The sequence below is a fragment of the Pelodiscus sinensis genome, chromosome 5, assembly GCF_049634645.1.
Source record: "Pelodiscus sinensis isolate JC-2024 chromosome 5, ASM4963464v1, whole genome shotgun sequence".
NCBI lineage: Eukaryota > Metazoa > Chordata > Testudines > Trionychidae > Pelodiscus > Pelodiscus sinensis.
The window spans coordinates 93,376,479-93,391,587 of NC_134715.1; the positions used below are offsets into that span (position 1 = coordinate 93,376,479).

At 38.8% G+C, this 15,109-nt stretch overlaps 1 protein-coding gene across 9 annotated transcripts in view; it reads right to left on the reverse strand.

Moving 5' to 3' along the window:
* KLHL5 (kelch like family member 5) overlaps positions 1-15,109 on the reverse strand; it is a 158,324-nt gene that overhangs the window by 136,592 nt on the left and 6,623 nt on the right. For 7 of the 9 annotated variants that reach the window (XM_075930567.1, XM_025187964.2, XM_075930564.1 and 4 more), the window contains exon 2: positions 12,620-12,700. Coding sequence is in view for 2 of the 9 variants with exons in the window: in XM_075930569.1 (XP_075786684.1) it covers positions 7,720-7,721 (2 nt within the window). In the remaining 7 variants the exon portion in view is untranslated. Of the gene's footprint in view, positions 1-7,719; positions 7,924-12,619; positions 12,701-15,109 lie in introns of all 9 variants that reach the window. The other 2 variants (XM_075930569.1, XM_075930568.1) reach the window with 1 other exon arrangement.

Here is a 15,109-nt window from a genome sequence, read left to right on the forward strand (position 1 = left end):
GCTTCTGCTCAGGCCTATAGTCTAATAGCTTCCTTAAATAAGCTCTCTCACCTCATTAGCTTCCTCTTTCATCTTCTGTTTCATTTTCTTCACCTGGTCTATTAGTCTCTTGAGCTCAATCTTCAGATTTAGTTCCTTCTCCCTCCAATCTTAATTAGGGGAGGAATCTGTCTTTCAAGTCTTTGCATTTCAAGGCAGCACATTAAAGCACTTTCCTATCCTAGGAGATTTTGATACTGCAGATTGCTTCTGCACCTTCTCTGCACAATCTTCATAGGGATCTACTACATGTTCTCTTCCTCTCTGGTCTCTGTGGCTGGGGGAATTTTTTCCTATGGCTTGCAGGAATCTCTTCCTAACCAAACACCATTTTCCACATATCCATTGTATTTTCAACCCAATGCATCTATCTTTTCACACTTCAAAGCATTTGGGCTGTTTCCTTCACCACCTAGTGTCATTCTCTATCAATTCTCTGTTTCTTATCAGGCCACTTGCCCCATATGGAATACAAACTGTCCATATCCTGGTTTTCCACACTGAAAACAGATGACTAAGGCAAACTGCTCTTGCTATTGAATCCATGTAGGTCAAAACAGTCAGAGCTGAAAACTATAAGGATATAGTGGATTATGCCAAGGAGGTGACATCGCAAGGCATGAGGAGTTTAAAGTGTATGACCTCTGAAGATGAACTGGGAGGAACCTGAGCCCCTTGAGCCTGTTTGTAGGCCAGGGAATCCAAAAAGGCCACCATTTTGGTGGTGGCCACTGAGGCTGCCAGACCATGCAAGTGTCTCTTTCATTTTCTGGATCCTCACCTACTGGTATAGGCAAACAATGCTTGTGACATTGAGGACCCAGACGGGGAAGGATCAGAATAGGGATGATGAGCTCTGAGCTGGCAGATAGTGCCCTGTAGAAAAGGCCTGGGAAAGGAGCACACCAAAGATTAGTATGCGTTGTACCTCAACTGGGAATGGTTCCGGTCACTTGGTGCTGGAAATTTCTCAAAGCCAGATGTTTTGGCAAGCTCTCTATCAATGCCATACAATGTTGCAATGGTGCCAGTGCCAGAGAAGAATGCAGAGGCAACAAAGATCAGGAATGAGCAGAGACCTCGATGCTTAGATGTAACAGGTTGAAGAGCAAGTAATTCTCAAAATTCCAATTTCTAAACATCAAGTGTAGTCCTCTTCCAATATTTTTCTCAAGTAGTATCCTCCAATATCTACATCTCTTACTAATTTTGGCATCATCTAGTGAGAAATGCAGTACCTCTAAATACTATAATTCCTTTTTCTGAAGAAATGGCAACAATTAATTTAATGTTCTGATAAGTTCTAAGTACACAACAATACCACTGATGCTCTGTTTCATAAAACTCCTAAAAGCATTTTTCCATTACACATCCTGTGTGACAATTGAACAATGGTAGCACATATGAACTTCCAGAGAGGAATACAGAGCAAAAATCTCAATCACAAGTAGCAAAATTCTTTCATTCCCGGAGAAGCAAAGCCTGTGTACCATAACAACATACACAAAGTGCAAGAAAAACTTCCAGGCTGAAATGCATTTACTGTATTTTCAACTATAATTGTTCTCTAACTAAAATTCAGTCAATTACTTATGCAAAAATGAAATAGAAATGTAAATTAGCTAGCTGAAAGAAATAACCGCTGATTAACTAAATTTAAGTTGGGGACTTTTGACAATATGGGAAGAGCAAATGATAATTACCAAAGCTTTACTTTATCTCCTTGGGAATCTTAATTCTTCTTCCTCCCCCCCCCCCCACTTAGAATACTTGAAGACTTAAGATTCCATGTTTTTTATTAGAGAAAAGCTTGCTGTGCCTTATCAGATTTATGCTAATAGAAATAAGAAGATTTAATACACACAACACTTCTAACAATTTAATATTGTAATTATAATTAAATTGCATAGGTTTGTTACTGCACTGACATTCAACACCTATAACTTTTGTTGTTATTTTTAGACATATGTTAGTTTTTAAGTTGAATCAACTTAGATGTAAACAACATAGAAGGCATTATTCAATAGGAAGCTATAATACTAAGCTTTATTATATAAAAGTTAACATAAAATGATGACTTCAGCAACAGTAATGCAAACTGTGATCATGAACAACAAAATGCTTTCCTGTGAGAGAGACAGAGAGAGAGAGAGAGAGAGAGAGAGAGAGAGAGACACCCACACCCACACCCACCCACACCCACACCCACACCCACACCCACACGGGCTCTTGCTTTATCACTCAATCTTCTTGATACCTTTTGTGTTCTGTACAGTTTAGATTTTAAGCTTCTGTGGACTTGAATCATGTGTTATTGTATCTATAAAGTTTATGCACCCCTACAGTATTAAATAACATAAGCTAGGTACAATGAATACATATGTTCCTAAACTTTTTACAGTTAATACTTAATTTCAATCTTGATCAAGAGACAACATAATATTCAAGAACAAGAGGTATGTGTGAGAGAGAAAACTTTGCTTTTACTACATCAGTATTTCTCAAACTGTGGGGCTCCGCGAAACACTTTCAGGGGCTCAGCGAGGTTGACAAACAGGACACATCAATAGGTACAACACATACAATCAGTGAACCGCTGGGGCTCCACATAAATTTTTGCACATGTAAAGGGCTCCGGAGCCCAAAAAGTTGAGAACCACTGTACTACACAATCTGTATGCTACTAACAAATGTAAGAATGGTGTGTGGGTTATTATGAGGTAGCTCACTACCAATAAGAGCAATTAACAGTTTAAACTTATTAGACTGATTAATGCATATGTGATTACAACCTTTCAGAAGCCAAAAAAAGTCTTAATACATCTCCTATCTTTTGATTGCCTGCTACTGAAAGAACTTGTGCATAATTTCTTATCTACTCTCTGAATATTGTATTATTAATGATCTCATGTGTCTATATCTTCTTTTCCTATAAAAATGGATCAAAATGCCAGCACATATTGAGAATTTAATGGCAATACCATTAAGCTTCTACATATACTTGAGGACCTCTTGAGGTCCCTTCCAGTTCTAGTATTCTATGGTTCTATAATATACAGTCAAGATTTGCAGTGCTAGAAATTTTAAAGTATTTATTTCAATATTCACATTTGAAATGTTACAACAATTACACATCCACAGTAACAACTGAACAATGGTGGAATGTATGAACTTCCAGAGAGGCATAAAAAGAAAAAAATCTGGACCATGAGTAGTAACATGTATCGCTTAACATGTCTCAAATGTGTTTACAGCACAGTATTGCCACTCTTAATGTGCCAAACAGGATAAACTCATGTGATTCAGTATAAAGTTGCAACATCAGGTCTGTTCTACTTGCATTGTGCTGAATTACTATGGAGAGGCTGAGGTGGGAAAGAAAGAACAGATGGAGATGGGGACACATTAGGGAAAGGGAAAAATTAAAGGACAAACTCAAAAAGGCTTTCATTCTCTCCTTACTTAGTGTTTTTAAGATCAGTTATAATTGCACAGCAGCCTAGTGGGCTGCCAAGAGACAGCACATCTTTAGGTTCTTTGAAAGTGCAAGAGGGCAATAGAAAAGGATACGTCTACACTTGCTCCCTAGTTCGAACTAGGGATGCAAGTGTAGGCAACCGAAATTGCTACAGGGATTTAAATATCCTGTGCTTCATTAGCATTACTCCGCTCAACAGCTGTTTCGAAAGTGAAAGTGCGCGCCAGGACACGTTAGTTCGAACCAAACCCCTTGGTTCGAACTAACGTTACTCCTCATTTTTTGACATTATTCCTCCTGGTGCACACTTTCACTTTCGAAACAGCTGTTGAGCAGAATAACGCACCAGCGAGATCATGCTAATGAAGCGCGGGATATTTAAATCCCCGCTTCATTAGCAATTTCGGTCACCCTACATTTGCATCTCTAGTTCGAACTAGGGAGCAAGGGTAGACGTACCCAAAGGGAACAAAGTCCTTCCCCACTTCATTGTTCTCCCCCATTTCTTTGGAGGCACTCTCTTCCATCTATATTTGTAAAAGAACTCATGATCAAAAGTGAAATAGGTAATACATGAAGCACAGATCAGAAAGATCTTCATATTAGATTTCTATAATAAGCAAGAGTTCAAAATGCAGAACTTACACAGGAGAACGTGAATGTCAATACTAAACCATCGGCATAAAGGGGGTGCATAATCACAAGAGGATTATATTAGAGCACAGACAGAGAAAATGCTATGTAGAACAGCTAGAACAAAGACATCAAATTTGTTAACCTATGAACAGTGTTCCCTCTAATATGTGCGGCAGCACAGCTTCAGAGGTGATTAATCAGCCCCGCCCAGTTAGAGGCTCAGGGCTCCGAGCACAAATTGTGCTGTCATCAGCTTATAGGGAACACTGCCTATGAATAATAACATAAGAACGGCCGTACTGGGTCAGACGAAAGGTCCTTCTAGCCCAGTATCCTGTCTGCCAACAGTGGCCAGCACCAGGTGTCCCAGAGAGAGTGGACCAAAGACAATGATCAAGCGATTTGTCTCCTGCCATCTCTCTCCAGCCTCTGACAAACAGAGGCCAAGGACACCATTTTATCCCCTGGCTAATAGCCTTTTATGGACCTAACCTCCATGAAATTATCTAGCTTCTCTTTAAACTCTATTATAGTCCTAGCCTTCACAGCCTCCTCTGGCAAGGAGTTCCACAGGTTGACTACATGCTGTGTGAAGAAGAACTTTCTTTTATTAGTTTTAAACCTGCTCCCCATTAATTTCATTTGGTGTCCTCTAGTTCTTCTATTTAGGGAACTAATAAATAACTTTTCTTTATCAGCCCTCTCCACATCACTCATGATTTTATAGACCTCTATCATATCCCCTCTCAGTCTCCTCTTTTCTAAACTTAAAAGTCCCAATCACTTTAACCTCTCTTCATATGGGACCCGTTCCAAACCCCTAATCATTTTAGTTGCCCTTTTCTGAACCCTTTTCAAGGCCAAAATATCTTTTCTGAGGTGAGGAGATCACATCTGTACACAGTATTCAAGATGTGGGCGTACCATAGTTTTATACAGGGGCAGTAAGATATTCTGGGTCTTATTTTCTATCCCTTTCCTAATAATTCCTAGCATCCTATTTGCCTTTTTGACCGCCGCTGCACACTGTGTGGAAGTTTTCAGAGAACTGTCCACCATAACTCCAAGATCTCTTTCCTGATTTGTCGTAGCCAAATTAGCCCCCATCACACTGTACGTATAGTTGGGGTTATTTTTCCTGATGTGCATTTCTTTACACTTATCCACATTAAATTTCATTTGCCATTTTGTTGTCCAATCACTCAGTTTGGGGAGATCTTCTTGGAGTCCCTCACAGTCTGCTTCTGTCTCGACTATCCTAAACAGTTTGGTATCATCTGCAAACTTTACTACCTCACTGCTTAGCCCTTTCTCCAGATCATTTATGAATAAGTTGAAAAGGACTGGTCCCAGGACTGACCTTTGGGGGACACCACTAGTTACCCCTCTCCAATCTGAAAATTTACCATTTATTCCTACCCTTTGTTTCCTGTCTTTTAACCAGTTCTCAATCCAAGAAAGGACCTTCCCTCTTATCCCATGGCCATGTAATTTACACAAGAGCCTTTGGTGAGGGACCTTGTCAAAGGCTTTCTGAAAATCCAAGTATACTATATCTACTGGATCCTCCTTATCCGCATGTTTGTTAACCCCTTCAAAGAACTCTAATAGATTAGTAAAACAGGATTTCCCTTTACAGAAACCATGTTGACTTTTGTCCAACAAGTTATGTTCTTCTACATGCTTCACAATTTTATTCTTTACTATTGTTTCAACTAATTTGCCCGGTACTGAAGTTAGACTTACCGGTCTGTAATTGCCAGGATCGCCTCTAGAGCCCTTTTTAAATATTGGTGTCACATTGGCAACCTTCCAGTCATTAGGTACGGAAGCCGATTTAAAGGATAGGTTACAAACTACAGATAATAGCTCAGCAATTTCTTGGCAGTGAATCTATAAAATATTAATTTGTAAATCTATTAATTTAGGTTTTCTTGTGGGAGGTTTGGCAACAGTTAGAAGCCAAAGCAATGACTATTCCTTTGATCTGTTTTGTTCTGACTTAGTATTTTTGCACAACCAAAACCCAACTTTCTGAAAGAAAAAAATGGTTCCCTCCAATTTAAAGTTTGATTTGCTTATGAAGAGTTGCTTGGTAGGCCACACTTTTCTTGCTAATGAACAACCAGGATTCCAATTAATTAAAACATCTTTTATGCTGTATTAAATCATTTACAAAAAAAATGGGGGAAGATGGATGTGTTTGAAAAGCTACTCACATAACCAAAAGTTTGAACTTTCCAATTTGAAGTTTTTAGGTTTGGTAAATCTCTACCTGGATGCCTTTTTCCCTGGAACTTCTCCTCTCCCATTCCCCAACAATCTCCTAGTATTACTACAGCTAATGCACATTCACTCTTAGTTTAGTCAATTCTATCTTTTTCTGGTACTACTGTGATGAGCTGATGATTTTTCTGGTGAGGCTGTCATGAGCTGACAGGTGAAATTCTCCAACATATATCCTGTTTGACAGGATCAGTGTGCCTCAAAGACTTCTTGTGGAGAAAATAATCCACATGAAATAAGGAGAGTACACTATTATGAGCTATAGTAACTATATGCAAAGACTTAAAAATCTGGAAAGTAGTAACATATTCCACTTTGCATATAATATTTCCAAGTTGGGCTGTTCTTTAATTGTAAATTCTGTATTAGCAGTTTATATGAAAAGTGCTTCTTGCACATTCTACCACATACCTTGGATCTGCTACTGAATGGAAGAAACCTCTTCAGCATTACCACTTAGGCACTTACTATGCAACAGACTTGCAGAAGGCACAAAAGATGCCCTGGCAACTAGAGGGCTGTTTATAAGCATAAATTAGATTGATCATACACAAAAGAAGACACCTAAACTAGTATCAAACTGAAAAGGCAAATTCCCTTGATCAGATTTTTATTTAATTCCGGGATATCAGTGCAATCTTCTTGTCTACACTTAAAACACTACAGTGGAACTGCTGTACCATGGAACAGTCCTTCCGTAGCACTCAATGTGGATACAACCTACTCCAAACTAGAGGGATTTTCCATTAGGTAACCCACCTCCATGACAGGCAGGTTGACAGAAGAATTTTCCAAAAACACTGCCACCTTGAAATTTGCTGCCACTTTGAAACCGCCAGGTGGTTTATTAAAGGGGCAGCCGCTGCACAGCTGATCTGCGGATCACCTGTGCGACGGCTGCCCCTTTAAAATGCTGCCTGTGCGTCTTGTGGAACCAGAATCAGCTGGGGACTTCCCAGCTGATCCCAGGCTCGCTGCGGCATTTCTCCAGAACCTGGAATTAGCTGGGGAGTCCCAAGCTGATCCAGGGTTCCAAGGAAATGCCATGCAGAGCCACGGGTGAGCTGGGCATTTCCCTTGAACCTCGGATCAGCTGGGGAGTCCCCACCTGATCTGGGGTTCCGGGGAAGTGCCATGCAATCCAACCAGCTTTTTCTATTCACCTTATTGTCCATTAATCAAAGCCATACTTTTTAAACTTGCTGGCAAGAATATTTTGGGAGGCAGTTATCAAAAGTTTTGCTAATGTCAATGTTTATCAAGTTGACCATTTTACTCACATCCACAGAGCCAGTTATCTCATCATAGCAGGCAACTGGTCAGACATGATTTGTCCTTGGTGTATCCATGTTGACTATTCCTGATCACCTTCCTCTCTTCTAAGTGTTTCAAAATGGATTCCTTGAGGATTTGCTCCATGATTTTTTTCCCAGGGACTGAGGTGAGTGTCAGTAGTCTGTAGTTTCCTGGATGCTGCTTCTTCCCTTTTTTAAAAAAAGATGGGCACTACATTTGCCTTTTTTCAATTGCCCTGGGCTTCCCCCAACCACTAATTTTCAGGATTGTGAATCGTTAATAACTACTCTCTGAGAATGGTTATCCAGTCAGTTATGCATCCACCTTATAGTAGCCCCATATAGGCTGTATTTCCCTAGTTTATCAATAAGAAGATCATGCAAGACCATATCAAATGCCTTACTAAAGTCTAGGTATACTACATCCACCGCTTCTTCCTTATCCATGAGACTCGTTATCCTATCAAAGGAAGCTATCCGATTGGTTAGACATGATTTTTTTCTTTACAAATCTATGCTGGCTGTTACTGATCTCCTTATTATCTTCCAAGTGTTTGCAGATGAATTCCTTAATTACTTGCTCCATTATATTTCCTGGCACAAAAGTTAAACTGACTGGTCTGTAGTTTCCTGGGTTGTTCTTATTTCCCTTTTTATAGATGGGCACTATATTTTTTCTTTTCCAGTCTTCTGGGATCTCTCCTGACTTCCATGATTTTTCTAAGATGATAGCTAAAGGCTCAGATACCTTCTCCATCAGCTCCTTGAGTATTCTAGGATGCATTTCATTAGGCCCCGGTGACTTGCAGACATTATCTTTTCTAAGTAATTTTTAACTTGTTCTTTTTTTATTTTAACTTCTAAACTTACCCCATTCCCACTAGCACTTATTATATTAGAACATAAAAACATAAAAAGATAAGAACATAAGAAGGGCCATACTGGGTCAGACCAAAAGTCCATCAAGTCCAGTATCCTGTCCGCCGACAGTGGCCAGTGCCAGGTGCCCCCGAGGGGGTGGACCGAAGACAACGATCAAGCGATTTGTCTCCTGCCATCCTTCTCCAGCATTTGACAAACAGAGACCAGGGGCACCATTCCTTAGCTCCTGGCTAATAGCCTTTTATGGACCTAGCCTCCGTGAATTTATCTAGCTCTTTTTTAAACTCTGTTATAGTCCTAGCCTTCACAGCCTCCTCTGGCAAGGAGTTACACAGGTTGATTGTGTGCTGTGTGAAGAAGAACTTTCTTTTTTTAGTTTTAAACCTGGTACCCATTAATTTCATTTGGTGTCCTCTAGTTCTTTTATTATGGGAACAAGTAAATAATATTTCTTTATTCACCCTCTCCACACCACTCATGATTTTATATACCTCGATCATATTTTAAATACCTCAGTCTCCTCTTTTCTAAACTAAAAAGTTCAAATCTCTTTAGCCTCTCCTCATATGGGACCCATTCCAAACCCCTAATCATTTTAGTTGCTCTTTTCTGAACCTTTTTTAATACTAAAATATCTTTTTTGAGGTGAGGAGACCACATCTGCACACAGTATTCAAGATGTAGGCATACTATAGTTTTATATAAGGGCAGTAAGATATTCTTCATCTTATTTTCTATCCCTTTCCTAATAATTCCTAGCATCCTATTTGCTTTTTTGACTGCCGCTGCACACCATGTGGACATTTTCAGAAAATTATCCACAATAACTCCAAGATCTTTTTCCTGATTAGTTGTAGCTAAATTAGCCCCCATCATATTGTATGTGTAGTTGGCGTTATTTTTTCCAGCGTGCATTACTTTACAGTTATCCACATTAAATTTCATTTGCCATTTTGTTGCCCAATCACTCAGTTTGGGGAGATCTCTTTGAAGTTTTTCAGTCTGCTTTGGTCTTGACTATCTTGAACAGTTTAGTATCGTCCACAAACTTTGCCACCTCACTGCTTACCTTTTTCTCTAGATCACTTATGAATAAGTTGAATACGATTGGTCCTAGGACTGACCCTTGGGGAACACCACTCCATTCTGAAAATTTACCATTTATTCCTACCCTTTGTTTCCTGTGTTTTAACCAGTTCTCAATCCATGAAAGGATCTTCCCTCTTATCCCATGACAACCTAATTTACACAAGAGCATTTGGTGAGGGACCTTGTCAAAGGCTTTCTGGAAATCTAAGTATACTATATCTACTGGATTCCCCCTTGTCCACATTTGTTAACCCTTTCAAAGAACTCTAATAGATTAGCAAGACATGATTTCCCTTTACAGAAACCATGTTGACGTTTGCCCAACAAATTATGTTCTTCTACGTGTCTGACAATTTTATTCTTTACTATTTTTTCAACTAATTTGCCCGATACTGACATTTTATTTACTGGTCTGTAATTGCCAGGGTCGCCTCTAGAGCCCTTTTAAAATATTGGTGTTATTATTAGGCATTCCTTCACCATCAGACTTCATGGTGAAGACCGAAACAAAGAAGTCATTAAGAACCTCTGCCATTTCCAAGTTTCCTATTATTGCTTCTCCCTTCTCACTGAGCAATGAGCCTATCCTATCCTCAGGGCCAGGCCACAACATTTTGGCACCTCAGGTGGGGAGCTCAAATGACGCCCTCATGCCACCTTTTCTTCTGCCTGCCTGTTATGTCTCTTGTGCCTGCCTTCTTTCAGCACAGCACTCCACCATATCTGTGCATCTAGAACAGAGAAAATACATAAGCACCAGCAGCATACGCAATTTTCTACACTCTGAGTCAGTGTTTCTTAAACTGTGTTCCGCGGCACACTGGTGAGCCACGAGGCAGCCGGAGGTGTGCCATAGAGAACATCAGAGTTCAAATGGCCGCCCTTAAAGGGGCAGGTGACCTTGGTTTTTTTTTGCTCAATAACTTTCCCCTCAACCCTGCCCCCTTTTTTTTGGGGTCAACAAAAATATCCTTGGTGTTCCTCATAAAAAAATTGTTTGGTGTTCCTCGGTCTTAAAAAGGTTAAGAAACACTGCTCTGGGTCCTAGTGGTGTCTCCCTCCCTCCCTCCGTCCAAAAAGCCTCATCCCTCCAGTCTGGCACACGAGGCAGCCGCCTCAGTTCGCCTCGTGGTAAGGCCAGCCCAGCTTATGCTTAGTCTTCCTCTTGCTTCTAATATATTTATAGAATGTCTTCTTGTTACCCTTATGTCTGTAGCTAGTTAGAGCTCATTTTGTGCCTTTGCCTTTCTAATCTTGCCTCTGCATCCCTGTATTGTTTGCTTATATTCATCCTTTGTAATTTGTCCTAGTTTTCACTTTTTATATGAATCCTTTTTGATTTTTAGTTCATGCAAGATCTCCTGATTAAGGCACGGCGTCTTTTGTCATACTTTCTATCTTTCCTGTGCAGCAAAGTAGCTTGCTTTTGGGCCCTTAATAATGCTCCTTTAAAAAACTGCCAATTCTCTTCAGTTGTTTTTCTCATTAGTCTTGCTTCCCATGGGACCTCATCTACCAAATCTCTGAGCTTACCAAAATCTACCTTCATGAAATCCACTGTCTCTATTTTGCCGTTCTCCCTTCTCCCATTCCTTAGAATCATGAACTTTATGATTTCATGATCACTTTCTCCCAAGCTGCCTTCCACTTTCAAATTCTCAACCAGTTCCTCCCTATTATTAAAATCAAATAAAAGCTTCCCCCCTCATAGCTTTTTCAACCTTCTGAAATAAAAAATTGTTTTCAATGCAGTTCAAGAACTTATTCAATAGTCTGTGCCCTGCTGTGTTAGTTTGCCAACACATGTCTGGATAGGTGAAGTCCCCTATCACCACCAAATCCTGTGCTTTGGATGATTTTGTTAATTGTTTAGAAAAAGCCTCATCCACCTCTACTACCTGGGTATGTGGTCTGCAGTAGATCACTAGCATACCATCCAACCCCCAAAAAGTTTAAATGATGTTTTCCTAGAATTTGGTATTAATGAAGACAGTGGAACAACTTATATTTACTATTTAAAATGTGTACTGATACTGACAGCATGACAGAAGTTAAAGCAAATATAGAGCAGGATCGACCCTGTTTCTGTAGTACTATCATAACATCAATGAGTTCTACACAAAATGGGAAGTAACTGATTTTTTCCCCCTCAATATTTACTTATGAAAGATATAACATTGACAATGGATCAGGCATTCAAGCAAGTAACAGCTGATCAATATCCATTTTAATTGGACATAACCCCTCAGTTTTTATTGCAACAATTCACTTTAATGTGACTTCAGACAAGGCTCTATTCCTGTATGTATTCATGTTTTCAGCATTCTTTTATCACTTTGCTTTGTGCAGATGTCAAAGCTATGCCTTTTGAAAGTTACTTTAGCTTTCATCCAAAACAAAAAAAGAAGAGACTGTTAAACTAAAACCTGTCAGTAGTACTAGAGTAATGAGATTCAACTGAGCTGTTAGCTATTCTTCAACATATCCATTCCTCTCCATGCAACAACTGCATTTACTGATTCAGTATTAAAATATTTTGTTCTTTTCCTCTTCTCTGATTAAACAGATTCTCATTTAATGCTTGTGTACAAATTAGAATAGTTTCTTGTATATTTTAAAAAGAACAAAAACACTTTGTAGAAGTACAGATATCCTTACATAAACCATATTTCGAAGGAGAGCGCAAAGGAGATAAAGCCACACAAGACTAGGTTCCAAATAACAAGGCTCTGGAACACATAAAAGTAAATGTTGTTCAAATTTGTTTAAGTGGTCCTCAATGACCGAGAGGATCTGACAATGGAATTTCAGTCTGATGTTGAAACTGCTAGACTTTTGTGGGCTACAGTCAACTCCATAACATTACTTGAGCATATCTTGCTGTTATAATAAAATATTATAACAATAATATTACCTATACAGTTTCTCTAGATGTTCACAGAGTCCTGTTCCATTTGTTCTCCTCCTTCAAAATGTTCCAAGTAGATGGGAAAACCTAAAGGAGGGAAAACAAATTAAAATAATTAATAAAAAAGTGAATGATTGAAAAAAACTGGATATTAGACTGTAATAATAATGTAAGAAGAATATAAAGCTAACAGGTACTGAGGGCACGTCTCAAAATACAGCTACAGAATAATTTAGTTCAATGTAAAATATACTTCGTTTTTATCCCATGAGAGTTGGTGTTTGGAAAGTATTTTAAAAGAGCCAGTGTCAGGATTTTGGTATTTACACTATCAAAGAAATCTCTCTAAAAGAGAAACAAGAGGTCATCAGGATCAACAATATCCTTTCTTGTCCTCTGGAATCCATGGACTCATATGCCAATGCTGATGCTGTCCAAAGAGGCATCAATAGAAGCTGTAGGCAACTGCTATCACTGGTTGGCTATGATATACGTTCTTTTTCTATTTTAGAAAAAGGCCCAGCCCTGGGGCAGTAGAGGCTTCTCAGGCCTCCTGCTAGCACTCTCTGGAACCAACTCAGGGGCGGTAGAGGCTGGACAGCACCAGCAACTGCTCCCTAGGGCAGGCTGGGGTATTGGCTGCTGATGGCTTTGGCTTTTCGCTGTGGTGTTTGCTGACCCTTGTGGTCACTCCACAGTATAACTCCCTCCTACCAGGCCCTTCCCTTTCCATTTTATTAGAAACAATCAAATCCCAGGCACATCCCAATGTCCTGACACAACCAAACCCTGAATTTGGTGTGCCTACCTCTTATCGTTTAGGAGTTATTGAAAAGATAAACTCAGACAGATGTACATTTCTAAAATATATAACTAGATCATTTAAAAATGGGCTTGTTTTCCATTCTATAGTGTGTTATGAACATACACCATGACAGATCCATGCACTGCAAAGACTGCCTGCCTATGGTCCTTTTTTGCTGTTGCCACTCACGTCTTCCCATAAATGCCTGTTTGGTGGTTTGTTTGTTTTTAATAAGGATAGTATCCCCTCCTACTCCAGAAGCTTATCCTTCACAGTGTGGTTTTTTCCTCTCATTCCAATGAAAATTTCATGGAGTGATTCTCATTGTGATTGCCTGTTCCCTGCCAGCTTTGACAATAATTTGGGATTTAATTTCACTCGCATATGTACTATGACATCTGGAAAACTGAAGATTTTAGAAGACCCGCTGTAGGATGCTTAATACAGTACTGCAATCCATGTATTTTAGGACAGTTCTGCACACCTAACAATGCCACAATTTTTTCCACATATAAAAGTTCTGGCATCACATCTTCTGTATACCAAGAAAAACTTACTGGTCTATTTGGTGTGCTATCTTGCCTCTAGCAATAGTGTTCTTGACTGAAAGAACAGTGATTATTTTAAAATTGTATTTGAAAATGTTGTGATTACTATTGTTACGAGTAACACCCAAAATCAATATAAGTGAAAAGTAGCTAGCAAAATAAATCTATGTTTTACAATTTATTTTCTTTGTCTTTGCCATTATCTGTAACTTTTGAACCTTATTCATACGTGTCTAGCTCTTTAAACATTTTGTCTATGACTATTCAGAATTAGTATTAGAAAAAACTAAAACTACTAAAACTATAAACTTCAGTTTGCACATTGTTTTTAAAGTGTCATTATGCCGGGATGAAAAACGAAACAACAGACAATCCAAATAATTGCAATAATTTTTTCCTCTATTTAAGTCTAACAAATGCATTTTAAAAGCTCACTCCAACCCCTGAATAGAGAATGAATTATTTTCTTTGTATGCTAAGAGAATAAGTGTTCATGAATGCACCGTATGTCTGCAGTTTCTGAACATGTTCTTCAGACAGATTTTTAAACTGATAATCCAGATCTTTAACATTAATGTTAATAAAATGAAAAATGATACTGTATCCTTTGAGATATGATTCTAATCTATGTGGTTCATCTATTCTGGTTCCCGTCACCATGGTATCCAATGGTCTGTCTTCTTTTCAAACTTACAAGTTTTTGCATATAATTTCCTGAATTAAATCAAAAGGGGCAAAATCAAATTATATATTCTAGTAAATGTCACAGCTATTCATTGAAGCCCTGAGCTCTTTCTTACCTGAAAGTGCTTTCTGCATGTTAGAGAACCTAAATTTGAGTTGATTCTATTAATTTTCTAGTAAAGCAGACAATAAGATTAACATTTTACAAAAATATAATCCTTTATACAACAACACAACCCATTTTTATACAACGTAACCTTTGTTTCGGTTTTCACCAAAAAGATTGCTGGTGACTGGATGCCTAACACAGTGACTGCTAGTGGAAATGGTATAGACTTACAAATTAAATAGGAAAAGAAAAAGTAAAAAATTACTTAGAAAAGTGAGATGTCTTCAAGACACGAGCACCCAATGAAATGCTTTACTAAACAACCAACTACAGACCAGTCATCTTAAGTT